This window comes from Budorcas taxicolor, chromosome 23 (genome assembly GCF_023091745.1).
Source record: "Budorcas taxicolor isolate Tak-1 chromosome 23, Takin1.1, whole genome shotgun sequence".
NCBI classification, from domain to species: Eukaryota; Metazoa; Chordata; class Mammalia; order Artiodactyla; family Bovidae; genus Budorcas; species Budorcas taxicolor.
Genome location: NC_068932.1, coordinates 13,045,613 through 13,070,577, shown reverse-complemented (window position 1 = coordinate 13,070,577; position 24,965 = coordinate 13,045,613). Strand labels below are relative to the sequence as shown.

The following is a 24,965-nucleotide window of genomic DNA, read 5'->3' as shown; positions in this document are numbered from 1 at the left end:
TTGCTGGCTGGGTTACTAGCTTTCATAACCTTAGACAAATCATTTAAACTCCTTGGGCCTTGGGTGTGACCTTATAAAATGAAAGAGATGGCCTAAGCTGATCATTCCCAAGGCTCCTAAGAAGAACTTTAAGGGCCACCTCAGGGGAATGGTGCTGTGTCCACTCAGGGAAACTAAGCTTTTCTCAGCTTAATACACTGATGCTCTAAGAAAGATTGTTTTTCAAAAGGTGTTTACTCTGAAAATTAAAAACAAAAAAGGTCTGAAAAGCACTGGTTCAATAATTTCTAATTCCCATCTCTAAAACTTTTAAGAACAAAATGGACAGGACTTATAAACCAACTGAAAAAATTCTCTATTATAGAACATAATGTAATGACCTATAAAAGAAAAATTGAAGGAGCCTGGAAATTTAACATTCATATGTCATCTAAACACCTGATTTTAGTTATAAGTTTCTGTCTTACAACAGGGTAAAGGAGAAAGTTCTGAAATAAGCCTCGAAAGACCTGTCCCTGCCCCCCAGATACACACCTTATGTTCACATGATGTGGTAGTTCTAAAATAGGTCCATAAATTCTTTGATATTCCTCCCATCAAAGGATGGAGTCTAATTCTCCCTTTGAATACAGCCCAGACTTAGGGGCTCCCTGCTGATGAAAAATGACATTACAGAATAAAGCCAATCTTTCTATCATGTATAAAGACAAGTGGCAAAAATGAAGCCTAAATTTACATGGAAGTATGGAGAAGGCAATGGCACCCCACTCCAGTACTCTTGCCTGGAAAATCTCATGGACAGAGGAGCCTGGAAAGCTGCAGTCCATGGGTTTGCTGAGGGTCGGACACGACTGAGTGACTTCACTTTCACTTTTCACTTTCATGCATTGGAGAAGGAAATGGCAACCCACTCCAGTGTTCTTGCCTGGAGAATCCCAGGGACGGGGGAGCCTGGTGGGTTGCCGTCTATGGGGTCGCACAGAGTCAGACACGACTGAAGCGACTTAGCAGCAGCAGCAGCAGCAGCAGCAGCAGGAGCTAGTAAACCATGAAATGTCAAAAACAAAACTCAACAAGGATCAAACAAGATCAGTATCTTGGAAAACTAACCCTTTAAATAAAAAACCTCAGGTGTAGCAGATATTCTGCCACTCATAATGCCCCATTTCCTCAGCCTATAGACGAGCCAATGAAGGGCCATCAGGTCGAGGTTTAATGTCTAAGGTCCCAAATGACAAGTCATTCCCTGGTAGCTCATCTGGTAAAGCATCCACCTGCAATGCACGAAACCCTGGTTCGATTCCTGGGTCGGGAAGATCCCCTGGAGAAGAGCATGGCAATCCACTCCAGTATTCTTGCTTGGAGAATCCTCATGCACAGAGGAGTCTGGCAGGCTACGGTCCATGGTGTTGCAAAGAGTTGGACACAACTGAACGGCCAACCACAGCAATAGCAAACTCAAAGACTCAGTTCATACTTAATATCCTAATTGACCACGTGCGAGTGCTGGGCAGGTAACAAGTGAGTTACATCCTGAAGGCTCCCTCTACTGGTTCAGTACTCTGCACTGCTTCAGACTACTTCAGTAGTGGCAAGCCGTGGAAACAGGGAGAGACCAGAGTGAATTAGTCATAACAGGTGGTGTTTACATCTTTGTCTATAGGATGACTTTTCTGAACATTTGGCAGAAAATAAAACTGAAGGCAGGAGAGAGAAAAGAAGAAAGACGGGGAAAAGAACCCACTCTGACTCAGAGAGTCATCAGAGCCAAATAAAAGTGACATATTCATTGGTGTTCAGAGATGTACTTTCTTACTAAGTTCAATAGTGTGTGTGTTTGTAAAGCTTCAGCAGAAGCATACATAAAACATTCTTTTTTGGGTCTAGGCATAAATTATTCAAAAGTGAAGTTGCTCAGTTGTGTCCAACTCTTTGCGACCCCATCGACTATAGCCTACCACGCTCCTCCATCCATGGGATTTTCCAGGCAAGAGTATTGGAGTGGGTTGCCATTTCCTTCTCCAGAGGATCTTCCCAACCCAGGGATTGAATCCGGGTCTCCTTCATTGTGGGCAGACGCTTTACCATTTGAGCCACCCAGGCTGCTTGTAAAATATTCAAAAGCTCTTTTTATACAAGGTTACCTCTAATAGAATAAATGTCTTACCCTGGACATACATTAGAGAACTGTAGCTGAGACAGATTTCAGGATGAACTGGCCAGAAACCTAGAAAAAGTTCTTCCCACATATTTCCTCAAATTATTTGTTGAGTAAAGACTCTGAGTACCATGGACACTGGATCCTGGGGATATACAGAAACTGTAAATGAGTTTACTCCTGAACCCAACAATTTCACTTCTAAGAATATCCTACAGATAAGCCACATGGGAACAAATGACACATGTTCAGAGCCATTCACACAAGAGACAAAATAAATAATTTACTGATTTTAATAGCATCTCGGTAAGTTCAATATAAAGGAATATAAAAAAAGAGTAAGGAAGCTCTTTATGCACTGATACAGAAAGATATCCAGGATACATTAACAACAACAAAAATAACAAGTGCTAGGTAATATGTAGGCAGTTACTTTTTGAGATAAAGTGGAAAATCGGCATGTATATTTATATTTGCTTTCATTTGCATAAAAACACAGGCAAGAATACAAAGGTGAAAGTGAGACATCTAAAACACACCTATTTTTATAATTTTGATTTTTGAAACACATAAGTGTGCTGGCCATTCAAAAAATTAACTATAATTTTAAAAATTAGATGAGCCCTTTCCCTCTCCCCACAAAAAAAGCTTAAAGAGTTTATAGACTGGTCAAGAGACAGATGAATCAATAATTCAATGCAGCAAGGTACTCTAAGTTCTTGACAGATAAATTGCTCCCACAGGCGTGGTTAAGAATAAGTAGGTCCAAGGTGAGTCACTCTGACCTAGAAAAGGATCTTGGAGATTTAGCCCCAAATCAATTCATTCTCCCAGGAATCCTGGACATGCGGTCACCTGAGCCCCTGAAAGTGAAAGTGAAGTCGCTCAGTCATGTCCGACTCTTTGCGACCCCATGGACTGTACCCTACCAGGATCCTCCGTCCACCAGGATCCTCCATCCAAGGGATTTTCCAGGCAAGAGTACTGGAGTGGGTTGCCATTTCCTTCTCCAGGGGATCCTCCCGACCCAGGAATTGATCCTGGGTTTCCTGCATTGGAGGCAGACGCTTTGCCGTCTGAGCCACCAGGGAAGTACTTGGAGATACTTTTTTCAAGGCAGAAATCTTACAGCAGCTATTGTGAGCCCTTTTCTCTCCCCAGATGCCAAGTCCTGTGCTGGGTTTCTTCTCACAGTGTGTTTCCCTGTCTGCCTCTAAAGCTGCTCCGGGAGAGGCTGTGAAAACTCTGTGGCACCCACCTGCACACAGCTCACAGCACCCCACCACTCACAGACCCAGCACCCTCTGAGCTGAGACCACTCTGCCCTTCCCTGGGCTCCTGGAGCAGCATGGACCATGGGACACACTTCTCCAGGTAAAGACCACACAGTTCACTGTGGCACCTCATGGCTCATCTAGAGCCAACTCAGAAAGCGGACTGAGCGGGGAAAGGCCCAGCGCCCCTGGGCGCCGTCAGGGTTCATATCAACTTTTCCTGAAATAACCGAGAGTGCAAAGGCATTTGAAAAGGCATGGAGAGGAATTACTTCCCTTCTTTCAGAGATGGCCTGTGCTGTTTAAAGATGTCTTAAAATAATCTGACAGGAGCATAATCACGGTAGAAAAGAAGGTATGAAAGAGTAAGAGAGGACGTAGTGCTCACCCTGTCCCCCGTTACTTGCCATTTATATTGTTTCTCTGAAGATGTATCATCCCCGGCAGCTGTTATAGTAGGTAAAACTCCCACACTGCTCTGATCTTTAAAAGGACAGCCAACTCGAAAGGCATACCTGGTCACGTGACCCGCAGGGAAGCGAGGCATCCCTGGGCTGTTAGGTAAACCCACGCTGGGCTTTTGCAGCTTCTCTAATACCACTCGAAGATCAGACGGGGAGACAAGCTGTTAAGAGAATACCCAGCATGGGTCCCGCGAGAGAGAGGAAACCTGGAATAACTGCCAAGAATGAGGCATCTTTGAGGAAACAATCTTATTGGCAAGAGAGGCTTTGCAAAAGATCAAGGAATTATAAACATGCTTACATTTGGAAGACTCGGTCTAACTTCCCACTCAATAAAAGAGTTCTTCTGCAGCAGCCCTGACATATGAACTTCACGTCACGCCTGAATTCAAGCGGCACCCAGACAGAACAGTTACGAGAAGTCAGCGCTAGCAGTTCCAACACAGAAGAGGAAGTCCGCTAAGAGGTCTATTCCCGCAGGGTGATATATACATAAAGATATATATACACTTCAAGATCAGGGTGGGGCTGAGTGCAGATTCCACGAGAATGGAACAGACGAGAGGGCCAAGTGGTGGGAGCCCAGATATGTGGACCACATTCTGAATCAATACATGCACCCAGGGAGGAGGCAGGCAGGTGTGGGCACCACGTTGGCAAGCGGGGTTCAGAGGTCAGGATAGTAGTGGTATAGAAAGAATGGAATAGAGGAATCAGTGGGAATCAAAAGCAAAGGAATTTGAACAAACAGTCCAAAGAAAGTCATGGCTATGCGTTGCTTCTTTTTGACTCCGTCATTCTCCTTAGCAGGTAATTCAGTGTTTATAAGGTTCCTAACCCTCTGTTGTGGGCTGAACTGTGTCTGCCAAATAGATATGGTGAGGTCCTAACCCCCCGGGAGCTGTTAATGTGACTTTGTTTGGAAATAAGGTCTTTGCAGATATAATCCAATTAAGATGAGGTCGTATTGGATTGGGGTGGGCCCTAATCCAGTGACTGATGCCTTTGCAAGAAGAGAGAAACCCGGGCACAGAAAGATACACAGGGGAGAAGGCCACGTGAAGACAGAGGCAGAGGTCAGCGCGAAGACACGTGCAAGTCAAGGCGTATCAAGAATTGCTGACAAGCGGCAGAAGGTACGAGAGAGGCGCGGGACAGTTTCTTCCTCAGAACCTTCAAAATGAACCAGTGCAGCCAACACGTGGGTTTTAGACCCCTAGCCCCCAGAACCAGGAGAGAATGAATTTCTGTTGCTGTAAGCCACCATGTATGTGGTGCTTTGTTACAGCAGCCTTAGAAGACTAACACGTTTTCCAAGAAGATGACTGAATTCAGGGCAAGAGCGAGCGAGTTTCCTGCTTGCTCCTCCTACCTCCTCCCTTCCTTCAAGTCCACAGTCTGAGCAGGAAGTGCCCTTCTCTCCTTGCTGGAGCCAACCCCTGAAACCTTCTGCCTGCCTCTTCCTCGAGCCTGTCCTTTTACCACTGCTCTGTTCTCTGTGCATTTTATTAGCTTGTGTTTCTACTGAAACTTCACCCTCTCCCTGCATCACATCTTTTTGTTTGATCACACTATCCTGCAAGATTCCACTGTTCTTTCTTCGTTTCGGTTCAAGCTACTCTAAAGGCTGTCTACACTGCCCCTAGATCCTTACTGTTAGAGGTGAAGTGAAGTTGCTCAGTCGCGTCCGACTCTTTGCGACCCCACAGATTGTAGCCTACCAGGCTCCTCCGTCCATGGGATTTTCCAGGCAAGAGTACTGGAGTGGGTTGCCATTTCCTTTTCCAGAGGATCTTCCCAACCGAGGGATCGAACCCGGGTCTCCCACATTGTAGGCAGACGCTTTACCGTCTGAGCCACCAGGGAAGCCTCCTTAGTGTTAACCTATACCTTACTGTTAACCTATACCTTAATTTTTTACAACCTGAATTCTCCGGCTAACTATCCAACTGAAATGGTTCTCAGAGTCACCAAAAAGCACACTGACCAACAAATCCTTAGCTCTGCCTCAGCACTCACTCATCTTGTGCTCTCTCAACAGTGGCACCACTGACTAAATCCTCTCCTTTAAATTCTCTTTTCCCTTGAATTTTCAAGTCAGGGCACAACCTGGTTCTTTGACTTCCTTCAGGGCTTATTTCCTTTTACCAACTCTCCTTTTAAACTCACTTCTCCTTTTCTGTCTCTTTCATTAGTTATAAAAAGTCACACAGGGCAAGGCACTTACAACTCCCTGTGGCTGAAATTTCCCTACCCTTGGCCTGGGAAAATAATTCCAATCTCAGGCTGGAGACTCGGATGGTAAAAAACCTGCTGACAGTGCAGGAGACCTGGGTTCGATCCCTGGGTCGGGAAGATCCCCTGGAGAAGGGAATGTCTACCCATTCCAGTATTCTTGCCTAGAGAATTCCAAGAACAGAAGAGCCTGGTGGGCTACAGTCCATGGGGTGGCAAACAGTCAGACGTGACTGACTGACTGATACATAAGAGGCTGCTGCAGGAACTACATGTGTCTGTGTATGTTCAGTGCTGAGAACTGCGTCCAACATGCAAGAGGCACTCAGTAAAGCTGCTGGCGTGGCTCCTGTTGTTACTGCTTGAGTGCACCCACTTTCCCATCCCAAGCTGTCTCTTGTTTCACTCCATGCAATAAATACTTGCTAAGACCCCCTGATGGACAAGGGAACTGCCCTTAGGCTCTGCAGGGGTTACAAAGGTATTTATTCCCTCATGAAACATACAGTCTAGGAGATTAAAGTACACAAATGATTACTACACAAGATTGAGACTAAAATAGGGAAGAAAAAAGAAACACCTATATTGTAAGAAGGGAAGAATGACAACGGTTAGGGAGAATCAGCAAGGGTTCAGTAAAAAGGTAGCACTGAAGAACAGACAGGATCTGCCAGCTGGAGAGGAGGGAAGAGTGCATTCCAAGGCAGCAGGAACAAACTGCAAAAACTCTGCAGTGAGCAGGTATGAGGCATCCAGGAGAACAGATGAAATGTAAGTTGTATGGAGGAGAAAGGAGGGAGATCACGTTGAAAAGCTGTCATATTATGAATATCCTTGCGTGTCAAGGTAAAAAACTTGTATTTAATTTTGGAAGCTTTAGGGAGTATTAGAGATGATGTAATTAGAGTTGTGTGATTAATGTCATATGATTAATCAGACAAGAGAAACAAGTCAATCAGGAGTTTCCTCTATCTGTCAGAACAAGAGTTTTGTTGTCAGAAAATGTGGGATCGAACTGCAGTTCTGTCACTTAGCAGCCTGACCATGGCCAAGTCACTTACCCTGTCTGAGCTCCTGTTTTTACTTATTAAATGTATGTTATAAGCAGAGATTTAAGAGGGCCTCAGGATTCTCAGCCACCTGGTGGATCACATTTCATGACCAAAGGGAGTGTGCAGACCTAATTAAGACTACTAACTGTGTTGTTGTTCAGTTACTAAGTCATGTTTGACCCTGTGACCCCAAGAAGTACAGCACACCAGGCTTTCCTGTCCTTCACTATCTCCTGGAGTTTGCTCAAACTTACGTCCATCGAGTCAGTGATGTCATCCAACCGTCTGATGCTCTGTTGCCCCTCAGGTGGCCAAAGACTTGGAGCTTCAGGTTCAGCAGAAGTCCTTCAGTGAATATTCAGAGTTGATTTCCTGTAGGATGGACTGGTTCGACCTCCCTGCTGTCCAAGAGATGCTCAAGAGTCTTTTCCAGCACCACAGTTCAAAAGCATCAATTCTTCAGTGCTCAGCCTTCTTTAGGGTCCAACTCTCACATCCATAGATGACTACTGGAAAAACCACAGCTTTGACAATACAGACCTTTGTTGGCAAAGTGATGTCTCTGCCTTTTAATACACTGTCTAGGTTTGTCATAGCATTTCTTCCACAGAGCAAGTGTCTTTTAATTTCACGGCTGCAACCACCAACTGCAGTGATTTTGGGAGCCCAAGAAAATAAAATCTGTCACTGTTTCCACTTTTTCCCCTTCTATTTGCCATGAGGTGATGAGACCAGATGCCGTGATCTTAGTGTTTTGAATGTTGAGTTTTAAACCAGATTTTTCACTCTCCTCATTCACTTTCATCAAGAGGCTCTTTAATTTTTCTTCACTCTCTACCATTAAAATGGTATCATCTACATATGTGATGTTGTTGATATTTCTCCCGACAATCTTGATTCCAGCTTGTGATTAATCCAGCCCAGCATTTCACATGATGCACTCTGCATATAAGTTAAATTATCAGGGTGACAATATATGGCCTTGATGTACTCCTTTCCCCATTTAGAACCAGTCCACTGCTTCATGTCTGGTTCTAACCGTTGCATCTTGTCCTGCATACAGGCTTCTCAGGAAACAGGTAAGGTGGTTTGGTATTCCTATCTCTTTGAGACTTTTCCAGTTTGTTGTGATCCACACAGTCAAAGGCTTTAGTGTAATCAATGAAGCAGGACTAGATGATTTTTTTGAATTCCCTTGCTTTTTTCCTATGATCCAACAGATGCTGGCAATTTGATCTCTGGTTCCTCTGTCTTTTCCTAATCCAGGGAGATTCATCCAGGAAGGCAAAACCTTATAACATGAGACCTTTACAAGCAGAGGGTTTTCTCCCACTGGTTGCAGAAGACAAAGTCAGAGACACTGAAAACATGAATGGGATTTGACACAAGGGATCCTCCTGCCAGCCCTGAAAAAGAAGGCTGGGAGACAGCCAGGGAGCCCATGAGCAGCCTCTGGGAGCTGAGAGCAGCCCTGGGTGACAGTCAGTGAGGAGATGGGACCTCAGTCTTATAACTGCAAATAAGTTCTGCCAGCAACCTGAGGATTCTTGCCCAGAATCCAGCCCAGCCTCCACGCTGAGACCGTGAGTAGAAAACTCAGCCACACTCACCAAGATCTGACTTAAAAGAGCTGTGAGCTAATACATGGTGGTGTTTTTAAGTCATTGTTATTGTTGTTTAATCGCTAAGTCATGTCCAACTCTTTTGCAACCCCATGGACTGGACTGTAGCCCACCAGGCTCCTCTGGCCATGGGATTTCCCAGGCAAGAATCCTGGAGTGGGTTGCCACTTTCTTCTCCAGGGCATCTTTCTGACCCAGGGGTTGAATCTGGGTCTCCTGCATTGGCAGGCAGACTCTTTACCGTTGAGTCGTGAAGGAAGTACCCTTTTGAGTCTTTAGGTTTGTGATAATTTGTTAAGCATCAACAGAAAACTACATCGTAGCAATTCTAGTATATATCTTACGTGATTGCTGTGATGCTCAAAAAAAAATCACATGAAAGTTTTCCCTAAATCATAAATATTACTCAAATAAGTTACAGTTACTATCTAGCTAAGGTCTAAAATAGAAATCATCTCTCTCAATGTCTCTCCCCCATCGAATAGGCTCATTTTCTTTATTTCTATAATTTTATCTATAATGGAATCACAATTATAAATTTGTTTTGTTGTGGGACTGTGACATATGAGCACTGGTGCCTCCTTAGAGTAAGACTGAGGTGGTGAAATGTTTGTGTGTATATATATATATAAATAAAAGAAGAGCGCAGTTATCAGGGACAAAGGTTGATAAATGAGATAATATAAATACTAACTGGTAAGAGTGCAGAAGAGGTCTAGCAATCCCTTGGAGTGTCAACAGAAAATATGTCCAAGAATAATTTCTGCCATGTGCAGCTTATCAGTTCAGTTTAGTTCAGTCGCTCAGTTGTGTCTGACTCTTTGTGACCCCATGGACTGCAGCTTACGGGCACAGGCAATTTACCAGGAACAAGGTCCTAAAACATTTTGAGGTTTGTTTTGTTTTGTTCAGGTGTGAGGGACATTTAAACCTTTGCCGATTTGTTTCGTTAAGGGGCGCTTAAAATTGTGCAAGTAATGTATGATTCCTGGGATAAAAAAATATATAGAGTTATATAAAGAAACAGAACATATTAGTAATATCCAGCCAATCCTACTTTTCTGAGGAAACCACAGACAGGTTGGTGGTCATCCTTCCATACCTCTGTATCTGCTCAAAGAAGCCTAAAAGGATTACCCACACTTAAAAAAACTGGAGTCATATTCTACCAACTAAGGTGTAACTTGCATTTTTCATTTGACAATGTATTGTATCTCTCCTAGAAAATTTATACACATGTCATATTTCTCTTAATAGATGCATGGTATTTATAATATGGATTATCACAATTTAGTCAACCAGTTTATTCAGATAGCTTTCAAATATATCTATTGTAAACATTCTTTCCATGTATCTTTCAACACATATTATTTCCTTAGAATAAATTCCTAGAAATGGAATACTGGGTCAGTAAGTATATGAATATTTTAAAATTTGAATATATGTCAAATAATTTGCTCTCCAGAAAAGCTGTATCAATTTCTAAGCCTTCTACTCAATAAAAGTGCCAATTTTCACACTCCACAGACAAGACCACAGATACATATGCCTTTTTTCTCTGCCACTAGGTAGGGACATGTTAACTCCTTGTTTTAATCTGTACTTCTTTAATACTAGTGAGACTGAGCCTCCTTTCACACGTGTATTAATTGTTCATATTTCCTTTTTGGATTGGTCTGTTCATACCCTTTACCTTTTTTTTTTTCCCCCCTCCTGGAATGTTCATTTTTCTGATCTATTAATGATCTCAATGACACAAGAATTTATTTTTCACTGACTATGACATCTTAGTTCATGATCTTACAAAATTTCTACAGAAGTTTTAAATTTTCTTATCCTGCAAACATTGATTTTGTTTGTTTGTTTTATGGCTGTTGGCGTTGTCATCGTGCCAAAAATTTACTATAAAAACAACTTCCTGTGCTTTCTTCTAGTACGTTTGTAGTTTTAAAAAATCTAAAGTTACTATTTTCCAAAAGTTGGAAAGTTTCCATAAATCTATTTTTTAAAGTAATTTAGCATCCTGTATATACGATATGTTTTACTGATCCATTTCCACCTATTTGACTATCTCGGTAGTATCACTGGTGCAGCTTTATAATATATGTTACGACAAAGGAATGGGCTCCTTGGTTACTTTTTCTTATATCCTCCTCTTTATTCATAGAGATCAAATAGAGCATGCATCATTTTCTTAAGTTTTCCCCCCAAAAAACTGTTGAAAAATTCATCAAATGTTAGAGAACAAATTGGTGTAGCTGATATCTCTACGATATTTCAGATTTCCCATCAAAATCCTCTTTTAGTCTTTTGATCAAACTTTACAGGTTTACTTCGTATAGGTTTTGCGCACTTTCCCTTTGGTTTATTTCTAAATATTTCATATATTTTCCATCAAGTCTTCTAATTGGTTAGTGCTCAAATAAAGGAAATCTACTTAATTTTTATATATTTTTATTGTGTCAGGCTCCCTAACCAAACTTTCTTATTCATGAATTTTGTGTGTCATTCTCTTACTCTAGGTAAGTGAAAGTGAAAGTGAAGTCGCTCAGTCATGCCTTAGCGTCGTGTCTTAGCCACCCCATGGGCTGCAGCCTACCCGGCTCCTCCATCCATGGGATTTTCCAGGCAAGAGTACTGGAGTGGGTTGCCATCGCCTTCTCTGTAAATATAATGATTTTGCTCCTTTCTGTAAATATTTATAGAGCTTTTTCTAAAATTGTATTGACTAACCAGACCTAGCAGAACAATGCTGAATAATTAAAATCTACTTAAAAAATTTTTTTTAAATGTTGGAGCATAGCCAGTTAACAATATTGTGATAGTTTCAGGTGTACATGAAAGGGACTCAGCCATACAGACACATGTATCCATTCTCCCCTCAAATCCCCTCCCATCCAGGCTGCCACATAACACTGAGCAGAGTTCTCTGTGCTATAAGTAGGTCCATATTGGTTACCAAGGAGCCGTGTGTACATGTTCATTCCAAACCACCTATCTCTCTCCTCCATTCTTCCCCCCGGCAACCGTAAGTTAAAATCTACTTGTTTAATATTTCATTAATATGCTTTCAGCCAAGATATATAGACTGTGTACACTTTTGATAATTGTGATTACATTTATTTTAAAATTTTTAATCTTTACCATTCTTGATGTTAGGGAAAACAAGATGTGTAGGTGAACTTCTGTTTTCAGTCGCTTCTTTCTTTTGGTTAACAGTTGAAATAACACTGCTGAAAGCAGAAATCTGGCCTTTGAATCCTCTGTCCAAACCCTAAAAACAGAAAAGTTAACACTGCAGCATAATTCCTACTAGGTGTATTTAATCTTACTATAAAAATCATAAACGTTTATAATAGAGATTTTAGTTTGATAACAGATGCATGATAGATAAAACATGTATATAATATTGACTTACCTTTTCTAGGACCAATTGTTTTAAGTATAAAATGAAAATAGTCATACCATCTAATGGCTTGTAAGTTGACAGAGTTTGCAAGTAGGGATAATAACAGCACCTTTCTCACAGGGTTATTGTGAGGTTTACCTGAGATAATGTGTGTAAAGCAATGCGTTTTCTTGTCTTCTGATGCACCTTTAAAAGCTCAAGTAAAAAGATAAACCCTTTAGAGTTCATTTCTCTCTAAATATGTGATTAGACTTTCAGTATAAGGGGATTAAAAAAAACAGGGCTAAGCAACTTAAGTGCAAATAACAGAGCAATCTGCCTATAGCATAGAATCTATCCATTAACATACTTTCCACAAAATAATACCTATAAAATTCATAATATATAATCAATGTGCACTTTAATTATAAATAAAATCACATTACCAGGTCAATACTCAGTTATAAAGCTAGCTCAGGGCTTATTCTCAGTTCTCAGCTCTTTACAACTTACACTATATTCCAGTTTCCAGATGCTTAATCAAACACAGTAGTTAAATTCTTCCCTAACATTCACCTTTTTACACTGAAGATATGTTCATTTATTTGCCTTCAGAGGAGAGTTTCTTTTTCATTTTCTTCTACATTTACCAGACTGATTTTCACTTACCTTTTCAGAACTAGCTCAGGTACCATGTAGCAAAAATATACACTCACCAAATATTTACTCTCCCACATCACCCACTCTCTTACAGCTAAATGAAACTATCTAATTCTAACAGGCTGCACGTGGAGGTGATGTTGGCCATCGGTGGACCAGAAAGTACTAAGGCATTTAAGGCTGGTGGTAAATCACCAGCTCCCTTTTCTCCTTTCACTGTGACAATCACAGAGGCTCCGAGCCGAGATGTAAGAGCATCCATGGGCTCAGGTCCCCCAATCGCTATGTGGAGCAGAGGCACTGATAGCCAACAGCGGCTTATACAACTAACAGTAAATGCACCTTTAGAATTGCCAAACACTGAAATTTGGGACAACTTTGTAAGTGCAGTCTAACCCATTCTGTCATAACTTCTCTGCAAAGCATTTTCTGGTGGCCACCATTTCCACAAAAACCCATCACTCTTATTTATGCTTGAGATTTACTTATTCCACTGAAATTATAATTTTTTTAAAAAATATATACTGGTCCTTCATGTTGGACTTGAAATTTCTTATTCATCACAGAGCTTGACATTCAGTGAATCCTGTGCACAGAGCTTATACTTCAGAGTAAATTTATTTTTCTTTTAAAGAGATTAGTATAGAAAATAACCCAGAAAAAAGTCAGATACACAGAATTTAAAAGTTTCTAGACTTGAGACTTTTAAAAAATTAGCTATCTAACCCCTTTATTTCACAGATGAGGAAAACAGTATTGAGATTCACCTAAAGTCATTCAGCTAACAGGCAACAGAAATGTGATGGGCACTAACTGAGAACTTGAAGAATGCTTCCCTAAGGAAAGTACATGTATGCAACTCTGTGTATGCATCACCTTTGGCTGCTCAGAGAATATAGTTATTTTTTTGGTTGTTGTTTGTTAGCTTGTTTGCTTTGGGGCTAGATTTAGGCTCAATGAAGTCTGAATCAGTATTTCTGTTAGGATTAGCCTACATGATCCAGCCTACAGAAGTTAAACAAGTGAAATAAAGTCTTCTTCTAACAGATGCCTGAAGTTTCAGAATCACACACAGTATCAACAAGGGTCTTGTACAGAGCCTATGACACACTGGATTTTCCATAAATGATTACTCTTCTGACAACAACACTTAAAACAAGTCATGTATTGAGTGCTTGGTAGAAGGAAATGGCAACCCACTCCAGTATTCTTGCCTGGAGAATCCCCAGGACAGAGAAGCCTGGTGGGCTGCCGTCTGTGGGGTCGCGCAGAGTCGGATGCGACTTAGCAGCAGCAGCAGATGCATACTACTAATTATAATAGGTGCTTTAATACAACATTTCTATGAGTTATATATTTATACCCCATTTTACAAATGAGGAAACTGAAGTACCATACTAAGGTTCACAGAGCTGGAAAGTGGGAATTCAAACCAGTCTGAATGACCTTGCTTACTACAGTAGCTATCACTTATTAAGAGCTGAGCATGAGACAGTAAGTGTGTTCCATATATCAGCCTGTTTTCACAACCCTTGTGGCTGATAGTCTCTTCTCTACTTTTATAGATATATGCTGAATGAAATATAACAGCTTTGGGAGCAACTCACCTAATCAGAGGAAATCAACATAAGTGGAAAAGCTAACTGTACTTTAAGGAACCCTCTGATATCCTAGCAATCTGGGAAAGGCTCAATATTTTATTTTCCTCCTCTTTCCTCTACCCCTTCTTAACAATAAGAGATTCCAGAGAACATTGCTTGACTCACTTGTGGAATCTTCAAATAATAATTTAAAACCCACAAGTAACTGACTGAATCAACAAAAGCATTTAACAACTATCAGTTCTAATTTCTAACAGATTTATAACATAGATTCCCAAGGAGGAGAGACAAAATTGGAGAAAAAGATTAATAAAAGAGTGATATGCAATCATTTTCTATAAAAGTCTCAGTAAATTACATACTTTGCATAACTTTGGTAAATTAAAACATTGTGCTCAAGTTCACAGAACTGATTAGAAAAATAAAATAACCCATACAGTTGAAAAAGTATTATTATCATTCCTTGCTATAAATATTATGATACTTACGTAAGAACTGTATTAACTTCTGGGGCCAAGTTTGTTTATTTGTATGTTTTGTCCTATCAAACATCTTAAATAATAATGGGGATGAATGTCAAATTTGATATACATATATTTCATTTATGCATGAGAGTTGATAAAAGTAGCCAGCCTATAAAATGAGGTCAGTGAATGGCCCCTTGGAACTTTGCCATGTTGCTGTTGTTTAGTCACTAAGTCGTGTCCAACTCTTTGCAACCCCATGGACTGCAGCCCACCAGGCTCCTCTGTCCATGGGATTTTTCAGGCAAGAATACTGAGCGTGTTGCCATTTTCTTCTCCAGAGGATCTTCCCGACTCAGGGATCAAACTTACATCTCCTGAATTGGCAGGTGGGTTCTTTACCACTGACCTACGAGGGAAGCCCAGAACTTTGTTAACTTAGCTGTAAATATTTACAATAAATTAATATACCAAAGGTTTTTTCATTGATAACTGTCACTGATGTTATCTAAGATTGAGAAACTTAGAGGATTTAAAGAGCAGTTTAGTTGCAGTACAGAATCAGAAAGGGAGAATGGTCCAGTGAGGTGAGATTGGAAAGATGGGCAGGGACAATACTATGAATCCTTCCAATCCTGGAAGGGGATAGGGAACAGTCGTGGAGGACTTGTAAAAAGGGCGTGACATAATTATATCTGTATCTTAGGAAAATCACTGTCAGTAGGTAGGGAATAGACTGCAGGGGAGCAATACCAGAAAGACACATCACGTCTACTTACTGGGAGAAATAAGTCTGAACTGAGAAAGGAGTTAAAGGAAATGAAGAATGACAGCCAAAGGTACGGCAAAATAGCAAGAGTTATTTCAGGTCATAATGAGAATCAGAGAACCCTTCAATAAATCATAAAATAAATGAAATGAACAATGTAAACTGCTTTATTTCAAATTTCAGGAAAAATACTTTGCCACCTCACCATCAAGAAGAGGGCATATGATTAAAGACTATTGACTATACCAAAGCCTTTGACTGTGTGGATCACAACAACTGTGGAAAATTCTTAAAGAGATGGCAATACCAGACCACCTTACCTGCCTCCTGAGAAATCTGTATGCAGGTCAAGAAGCAACTGTTAGAACTGGACATGGAACAACAACAGACTGGCTCCAAATCGGGAATGGAGTATGTCAAGGCCATATATTGTCACCCTGCTTATTTAACTTCTATGCAGAGTACATCATGAGAAACGCTAGGCTGGATGAAGCATACGCTGGAATCAAGATTGCTGGGAGAAATATCAATAACCTCAGTTATGCAGATGACACCACACCTATGGCAGAAAGCGAAGAACTAAAGAGCCTCTTGATGATAGTTAAAGAGGAGAGTGAAAAATTTGGCTTAAAACTCAACATTCAGAAAACGAAGATCATGGCATCTGGTCCCATCACTTCATGGCAAATAGATGTGGAAACAATGGAAACAGTGGCAGACTTTATTTTGGGGGCTTCAAAATCACTGCAGATGGTGATTGCAGCCATGAAATTAAAAGACGCTTACTCCTAGGAAGAAAAGTTGTGACCAACCTAGACAGCATATTAAAAAGCAGAGACATTACTTCACCAACAAAGGTCCATCTAGTAAAAGCTATGGTTTTTCCAGTAGTCATGTATGCATGTGAGAGTTGGACCAGAAAGAAAGCTGAGCACCAAAGAATTGATGCTTTTGAACTGTGGTGCTGGAGAAGACTCTTGAGAGTCCCTTGGACTGCAAGAAGATCCAACCAGTCAATCCTAAAGGAAATCAGTCCTGAATATTCATTGGAAGGACTGATGCTAAAGCTGAAACTTCAATACTTAGGCCACCTGATGGGAAGAACTGACTCACTGGCAAAGACCCTGATGCTGGGAAAGATTGAAAGCGGGAGGAGAAGAGGATGACAGAGGATGAGATGGTTAGATGGCATCACCGACTCAATGGACATGAGTTTGAGTAAACTCTGGGAGTTGTTGATGGACAGGGAGGCCTGGCGTGCTGCAGTCCATGGGGTTGCAAAGAGTTGGACACGACTGAGCAACTGAACTGAAGAACTGAAGAAAATTCTAGACTGGGTTATATAAATGTATTTGTGGAATGACTAGAAAAGGAACCAATGGTCACTAGGCAAAAATATGTGTCTCATGCCAAAATAATGTAATTTTTCTAGCTGTCAGGGCTATCATCATGCTACTGTCATGAAGCAACTGCTCTGCAAAACTAGAATAAGGGCAAAACCATGGAAACACCGGCAAATATGACATGAGCTTACAAAGAACATGAAGAATGAATGACCAAAAAAGATAAGAAATCTAAGAGAAGATCGTGTGTTAAAAATGAAGGAAGGATCATCAAGAAAAAAAGTGGTCAGCAATGCTGAGTAACGAACAGTGGCTAGGTCTAAAGTGTGCCTACGAGCATGTGCAGCTGTGAAATCTTAGGGACAAAGGAGACAACAGATTCTGGGGAGAAACTGCCACTGCTCGTGGCAGAAACTGTATGAAATAGTTTGGCAAACGCATGGGAAGTCAGGAGGTGAAAGCACTGAGTAGGATTTGCTCTGTCCAGAAGCTTTATGGAAGGGTACAAAGATGTGAGGGAAGATACACTGAGCATGTTATCATGGCTGCCAAATCCAGGGGTCGTGTCTATCGACCCCAGGGCATTACTGCTATTCTTTGTGCAGCAAAGGCCTCAGATTGGAGCAGAGACAGGCACTCAACCAAAAGGCAGCCATCTGTCGATCGGGTGGCCACACATTAGGTGGCCTGGCATACAGGACACTGATGCTTCCTAATATGTCAATCAGAGAAGGTCTTTCCAGATTTCAGATGGAGGAATACGGAAAAGAGCCAGCAGCCAAGAATGAGAGAATAGCAGGCGCACAGAGAGCAGCTGGTCTCTGTTCCTGCCTGCTTTCTGGTTCTATCTATGTATGTTATTTCCATAAATCCCCCCTTTCCAAAAGGAGGCATATATGGCCTGATTTTCTGTTCCTTGCGATCAAAAAAGCTTAACATGAGAAAAAAAAAAATCCCTGGTCTAATAAGTCTCTTGCTTATAAGATGACTGTGCCCTTGATACTTCACACTTGAGATGACAAGAAATAAATCATGGACAATTTCACAGGTTGACAGTGTACTACAGATAAATAAGAACAAATTCTCAAAATAGCAGTTGCCCCCACACTAGCTTGCACAAGAGAAACCTTCCCATAGCCTAATACTTCCATGAGAACGCAGGGTCGCATGTTGTTTGATGGTAAACTGATTAAAAACTAGAGAATCAAGATGCTATTGAGTGCTGATAGGACGTGAGTAAATTTAAGGTTAGGGAACATTACAAGTCTTCTAAGAATTGGATCTACCACTGTTATTACATCTGGTTCCCCGAGGAGTTTTGCCTATGAGCAACTGTTGTCTATGAGTCCTAAGTAAGTCCCACACTAGAGATGGCATCCTGGAATGTGGCCAGCCTACAAACAGTGGGCTGCATGTGTTGAAGGATAGATAGCAGCAGGATACCCAACCAGCTGTTACAGAGGAAGAAGTACAAACAGGGAACACAGGGGGAAAGAGACGCTGAGAATTCACTGACGAGAAAAACTCAAAACACACCTAGTGTAATAAATAAGACTTGACTCTCTAGGTAGAGGCTGACCATGAGTTTAACAAACAGCTGAAAAATTTTATGTGGTAACTGCAAAACTAATCAAAGAACATACTTCTTTCAAGCAGCTAACATAGACCTCAATGGTCTTTTTGACTATATGATCACACAGATTATATGTAAGATTATAATAGTTTCAAGAAATTAAATATAATTTCAAAAAATTAAATAGAATTAAATTAAATGGAATACCTGTTTTTCCCTGTTAATCTATAATTAAATCCTGTTGACCTTATTTTAAATTTTAATACATGAGCTCCTACTTCCAACATTTACTGAGGAACAGACTACATCTGCTTGGAGAAGGCAATGGCATCCCGCTCCAGTACTCTTGCCTGGAGAATCCCGTGGACGGAGGAGCCTGGTGGGCTGCAGTCCATGGGGTCGCGAAGAGTCGGACACAACTGAGCCACTTCACTTTCACTTTTCATTTCCATGCATTAGAGAAGGAAATGGCAACCCACTCCAGTGTTCTTCCCTGGAGAATCCCAGGGACGGGGGAGCCTGGTGGGCTGCTGTCTATGGGGTCGCACAGAGTCGGACACGACTGACGTGACTTAGCAGCAGCAGACTAATTTAATTTGAGTTAAATTTCTGATTTATCATATTTTTCTATTAGAGGTCAATAAGAAGGATACTCATGGCTTTCCACCATAGCTTTTATATTTTACATTGAATACCAAGTTCTTTTTATATTCAAAATTCCGATAAAATTTACTTTGGTCATCTACTATTCCACCAAAAGCTGCCTTAGAATATAAAACATTTTCATTCACGTTCTAAACCAATCTTTTTTTTTGGTCACACTGCACAGCGTGTGGGGTCACAGTTTCCTGACAATGGATTGGACCTGTGCCTCCTGTAGTGGAAGTGGCTGAGCCCTAACCACGGGGCATTTCCTAAACCAATCTTTGGTAAAAGAATAACTGCTGGAATAACAGCAGTTAAAAGAATAACACTGCCCCACTCCAGTGTTCTTGCCTGGAGAATCCCAGGGACGGCGGAGCCTGGTGGGCTGCCGTCTATGGGGTTGCACGGAGTTGGACACAACTGAAGCGACTTAGCAGCAGCAGCAGCTGTTCCATCATGAAACACTTTTTAAAACCAAAATATCTCACTATATTTCTCACTATATATATCTCTCACTATATATCTTTGAGGTGAAATATTTTAAATTGTATACACAATTCATTATTTTGTACTGTTTACAAAATTCATTATTCCTAACATCCATTGACCATTTATGCTAAAGCCTTTGACTGTGTGGATCACAACGGTGGAAAATTCTTAGAGATGGGAATACCAGACCACCGTACCTTTCTCCTGAGAAACATATATACAGATCAAGACGCAACAGTTAGAACCAGACATGGAACAACTAACTGGCTCAAAACTGGGAAAGGAGTACGCCAAGGCTGCATATTGTCTCCCTGCTTATTTAACTTCAATGCAGAGTACATCATGCGAAATGTGGGGTTGGATGAATCACAAACTGGAATCAAGATTGCCGGGAGAAATATCAGCAACATCACATATGCAGATGATACCACTCTAATGGCAGAAAGTGAAGAGGAACTAAAGAGCCTCTTGATGAGGGTGAAAGAGGACAGTGAAAACCCTGCCTTGAAACTCAACATTAAAAAGCTAAGATCATGGCATCCAGTGCCATCACTTCACAGCAAATAGATGGAGAAAAAGCGGAAGTAGCAACAGATTTTATTTTCTTGGGTTCCAAAATCACTGCAGACAGTGATTGCAGCTATGAAATTAAAAGATGCTTGCTCCTTGGAAGAAAAGCTATGACAAACCTAGACAGCATATTCAAAGGGACATCCCTTTACCGACAAAGGTCCATATAGTCAAAGCTAAGGTTTTTCCAGTAGTCATATAAGGATGTGAGACCTGGACCATAAAGAAGGCTGAGCGCTAAAGAAGTGATCCTTTTGAATTGTGCTGCTGGAGGAAACTCTTGAGAGTCACTTGGACAGAAAGGAGATCAAACCAGTCAATCCTAAAGGAAATCAACCCTGAATATTCATTGGAAGGGCTGATGCTGAAGCTCCAATTCTTCAGCCACCTGAGGTGAAGAGCTGACTCACTGGAAAAGACCCCAAAGCTGGGAAAGATTGACGGCAGGAGGAGAAGAGGGGGACAGAAGATGAGATGGTTAGACAGTATCACCAACTCAATGGACATGAACTTGAGCAAACTCTTGGAGATGGTGGAGCACAGAGGAGCCTGCATGCTGCAGTCTATGTGGTCACAAAGAGTTGGACATGACTTAGCGACTGAAAGGCAAACATATTTTAAACTACCAGCTTCGCAAACAGCTGGAAATGTTAGCATTTTGTATCATATCAAGTGAAAATTAATGCTGCATTCTAGCTATTATATAGGTCAGATTGGCAGAAGTTTTATTTACTATAGAGATAACACACACAAATGCACAGGTAGATGGATTCTACATAGAGCCGTCTCGTTTGGCTGGTGATACAAAGCTGTCATGCAGGATCCAGTCACCAGCATATGGTAAATCATGTTCAGGAGCTTTTATTTGAGAAGGGATGTACATATTTCAGAAAAATGCTTCATGCAGTAAATAAACGGGTATTCTCAAATGTCCAAGAACACCTGGCTAGCTGGGAAATTCACTTATGTGGAATACCTGTCATCGGTAATACAGAACAAAAAGCATGAATGGTAGTAACACAAAGGAAATTCTAGATACATTAGCATAGTGGTTTTCAAACTTTCTGGTTTCAGGACCTCTTTCCATTCTTAAAAATTATTATATGTATGTACTCATTCCTGTTTAAACACCAATAAATCCACTTACGGACAACAACTATTTTCCCAACAAACAAAAATCAGTGAGAAGAGTGACATGGTTTACCTTTTGCAAAACGATTTTTCTATTTGTTTCTGCATTCAATTTGTTGCAGTATCATCTGTCACACAGAAAACTACACTGTACACTAGAGAGGAGGAGTGAGAACAAGACCACACAAATAACATTCTACCATCATTACAAAGGCAGTGCTGACCTCATGGACATCGTAAAGGACACTGAGGACCACATGTTGAGGACTGCTATGGTGGAAGTAAACAGTAATCAGCACGCAGAATGAATCTAAGAAATCTTGGGAGAACAAGAAGGCAACATTTACATCTGCTCTGATACAAGCATTTGCCCCATGTGGCTGTTGAGAACTTGAAGTGTGCCAGTAAGTGTAAAATACACAGTTTTCAAAGACTTAGTATGAAAGAGAGGTAAAATATCTCATTAAGTGTCCTTACTGATTAAATGTTGAAATGGTTAAGTTTCTGGATATACTGGATTAAAAAATATGCTATTAAATTTTATTTTACCTCTTTTTATTATCTTTAATTAGCTATTAGAAAAATTAAAATTACATATGTGGTTCACATTTTATTTCTACTGGACAGAGCTGATATAAATGAAAACATATTTTCCTAAACTAGATCCAATCCAACATACAATCTCAGGAAACAGGACAGAATTATTATTTTGATTCGTCATTTCTCTGCATCATTCTGGAGAAAAAGAGCTGATGCAGCAAATGTAAACATGGTATAATATGTAGAAGAAGAATCAAAGATATCTGAAGGAATAAAATCTGAGTTTCTTGCTTTGGTCATTTCAGATATGTATACGGAGACAATGGCAATTTCTACACTTTCGGCCACACCTCAATGAAATTTATTTTTCAAACCCCAAAGTAAATAGTTTGGCAACATATTGTGTGTGCCAAGTCGGTTCAGTAGTGTGTGACTCTTTGAGACCCTATGGCCTATAGCCTGCCCAGCTCCTCTTTCCATGGGATTCTCTAGCCAAGAATACTCGAGTGGGTTGCCATGCCCTCCTCCAGGGGATCTTTCTGACCCAGGGATTGAACCCTCATCTCTTATGTCTCCTGCATTGGCAGGGGGGTTCTTTACCATTAGTGCCACCTGGGAAGCCTGGCAATACATTCAGTGCTCCTAATATAAAGCAGGGATCCTTCAGTCTTGTGAGTACACGGAATACCTATGATACACAGAAAAAACCTACAAAAGACTGAACGGCTTCCTGAGATACTGAGCAAAGGTTTCTGCATCAGGAGACTGGTGAACAAAGTACATTTATATGTTTTAAGTTAAAACAGCGTCAGCAGGGAAGCCCTTAGATTGACTATGCTTTGCTTTACTAACTTTTAAATAAACTGACCTAAACTACCTGTTCGGGCCACACCAGATGAGAGGCCTCAGCTGTATTTAGGGTCTAACAAAGGAGACTATTTCAGGCCCTGTTCCCAGGTAAAAAGATGTTGCTTTTCTTTTTTGTGCGTTTTTTCACAGTTCCCTATTAGGATGCTGGGTTAGAAAATCAGTGCTCTACCTCCTTCTATTAAGAAGTGAAAAGTTGGCTCCTTTCAAGGTGTGAACCTTCCTCCCCCCAACTAAAAGGCACCAACCCAAGTTGAACTGTTTTCTTTAAGTGATATAAACCACAACTTTCAAGGGAGACTAAGAAGGACGGGGTTTCTGAAACAAAAGTTTAACACCAAAAAAATTACAATGCATTTGATCTTATAGATAACTGAAAATTAACCCTACTTGATATAAAGAAATGTTAGTCCTGAAGCTCAGAAATTTCAGTGTTTGCTTATCAGGATGGCAATGTGTCTTGGGAGATTTTATTATTTTACAACATAGGGGAAAAAAGCAATACCAACAGATTACCCTTATACAGCAAAATGCTACTTTTAAACTGTGTGATTTGATGAACTCACAATTCTGAATTTACTGTTCTTTTAAAAAAAGAAAGGATTGAAACCAAGTTAATTTGAAACAAAGTTTTCTTTAATGACTAGGTTCAAACTTCAGACTGATTTTTCAATTAAGCTGAATTAGTAAAATTTCAATAATTTCTATTTTTAAAAGGCACATTCATCTATTATAATTATTCCCCTCAAAACGTTTCTTGACTGCTTACTAGACTGTTAGCAAGTTATAAATATCAACTTAGCAACAACTAGTTATTCATATAAGGTTCAACAGTCTAACATTTTTAAAGTGCAAGAAGGTATCCTCATAATAAATGTAGAAAACACAAAATTTCCCGAGGTTTCTCAGCTCCACCCACTTCCTTATTCATATTCTGTTGATCTTTTTCTACTCTCTCTTCCTCAATTCAAGTAAATATAAGCAAATTTATTTCCAAACAATATGCCAAAATAAGCTGCTACCCTGGGACATCAGCAGTACCCTTAAAGCCATTACTTTTCCCTTTCAAAAAAATTCTTCTGAACCCAGGAATTTCCCAGCCCTGAAGACTTCAGAGAGCGCAGGATACCTTTTCATTCAGAGGGCATGTATGTGAGCATGTGTGTGGAGTGCAGGAAGAGGAGAGAGGTGCATCAGTAATACAGGTGATATCTACAGAAGAGGTTGTAAACGGAAGTAGCATAGCCACCGGATAGATTAGAAAGGGAGCTACAAAGAGCAAGGCAGTATCATATTGGACCGGCTTCCCTTGGGGCTCAGTGGTAAAGAATTTGCCTGCCAATGCAGAAGACTTAGGTTCAATCCCTGGGTCAGGAAGATCCCCTGGAGAAGGCAATGGCAACCCACTCCAGTATTCTCACCTGGGAAATCCCATGGACAGGTGAGCCTGGAGGGCTACAGTCCATAGCCTTGCAGAAGGGCTGGACACACCCTAACTAAATAACAACATACTGGACACTTTGGGAAGTTCTCTGGTTCATAACTTACAATGACCATTTTTCTTCAGTTGTTAAATACAGTCAAATTATTTGTGTCCTAACACCCTGAACTAATTATGCAAGGGATAAGCAGGCAACTATAATATGGCTTCAAAGTTAAAAAAAAAAAACAAAAAAAGTGGACAAACGACTTTTTTTAAAAGTCACTCAAAATTAAACACACTCTGGCTAAGTATTTATATAGCTACAGCCCTCCCTTTCTGTGTCTTAAGACTCTCTGATCACTTCTTTAATGAGACTGCTTTATTTTACAAGGAATTTAATGATACATTAATACCATAATGAAAACTGATATTATCAGATACATATTTCTCTCCTAAATAGTTCTATCTCTAGTAACAAAGCTTTGAACAAATTTGTCACTGGACCACATCCTCTTTTCTAATCTAAGAAATACTGCTATAGGTGGGGGTTCTATGAACCACACGGACCCTGACCACAGACAGTACACGGAGTAAGGGAAAGAGCATGGGTGTTTTTGTTTGTTTGTTTTGAGTCAGAAAAGTCTCAGCTGAGACCGAGTTCTGCCCCCTTACCAGCCATTTCACCCTCTGGCAAGGT

The 24,965-nt window shown here is 40.7% G+C and overlaps 1 protein-coding gene across 1 annotated transcript in view; it reads right to left on the bottom strand.

Annotated features, from left to right (window-relative positions):
• HECTD2 (HECT domain E3 ubiquitin protein ligase 2) overlaps positions 1-24,965 on the bottom strand; it is a 70,064-nt gene that overhangs the window by 39,422 nt on the left and 5,677 nt on the right. The window contains exon 2 of the mRNA XM_052660939.1: positions 11,950-12,079. Within this exon, the coding sequence (XP_052516899.1) occupies positions 11,950-12,079 (130 nt within the window). The remainder of the gene's footprint in view (positions 1-11,949; positions 12,080-24,965) is intronic.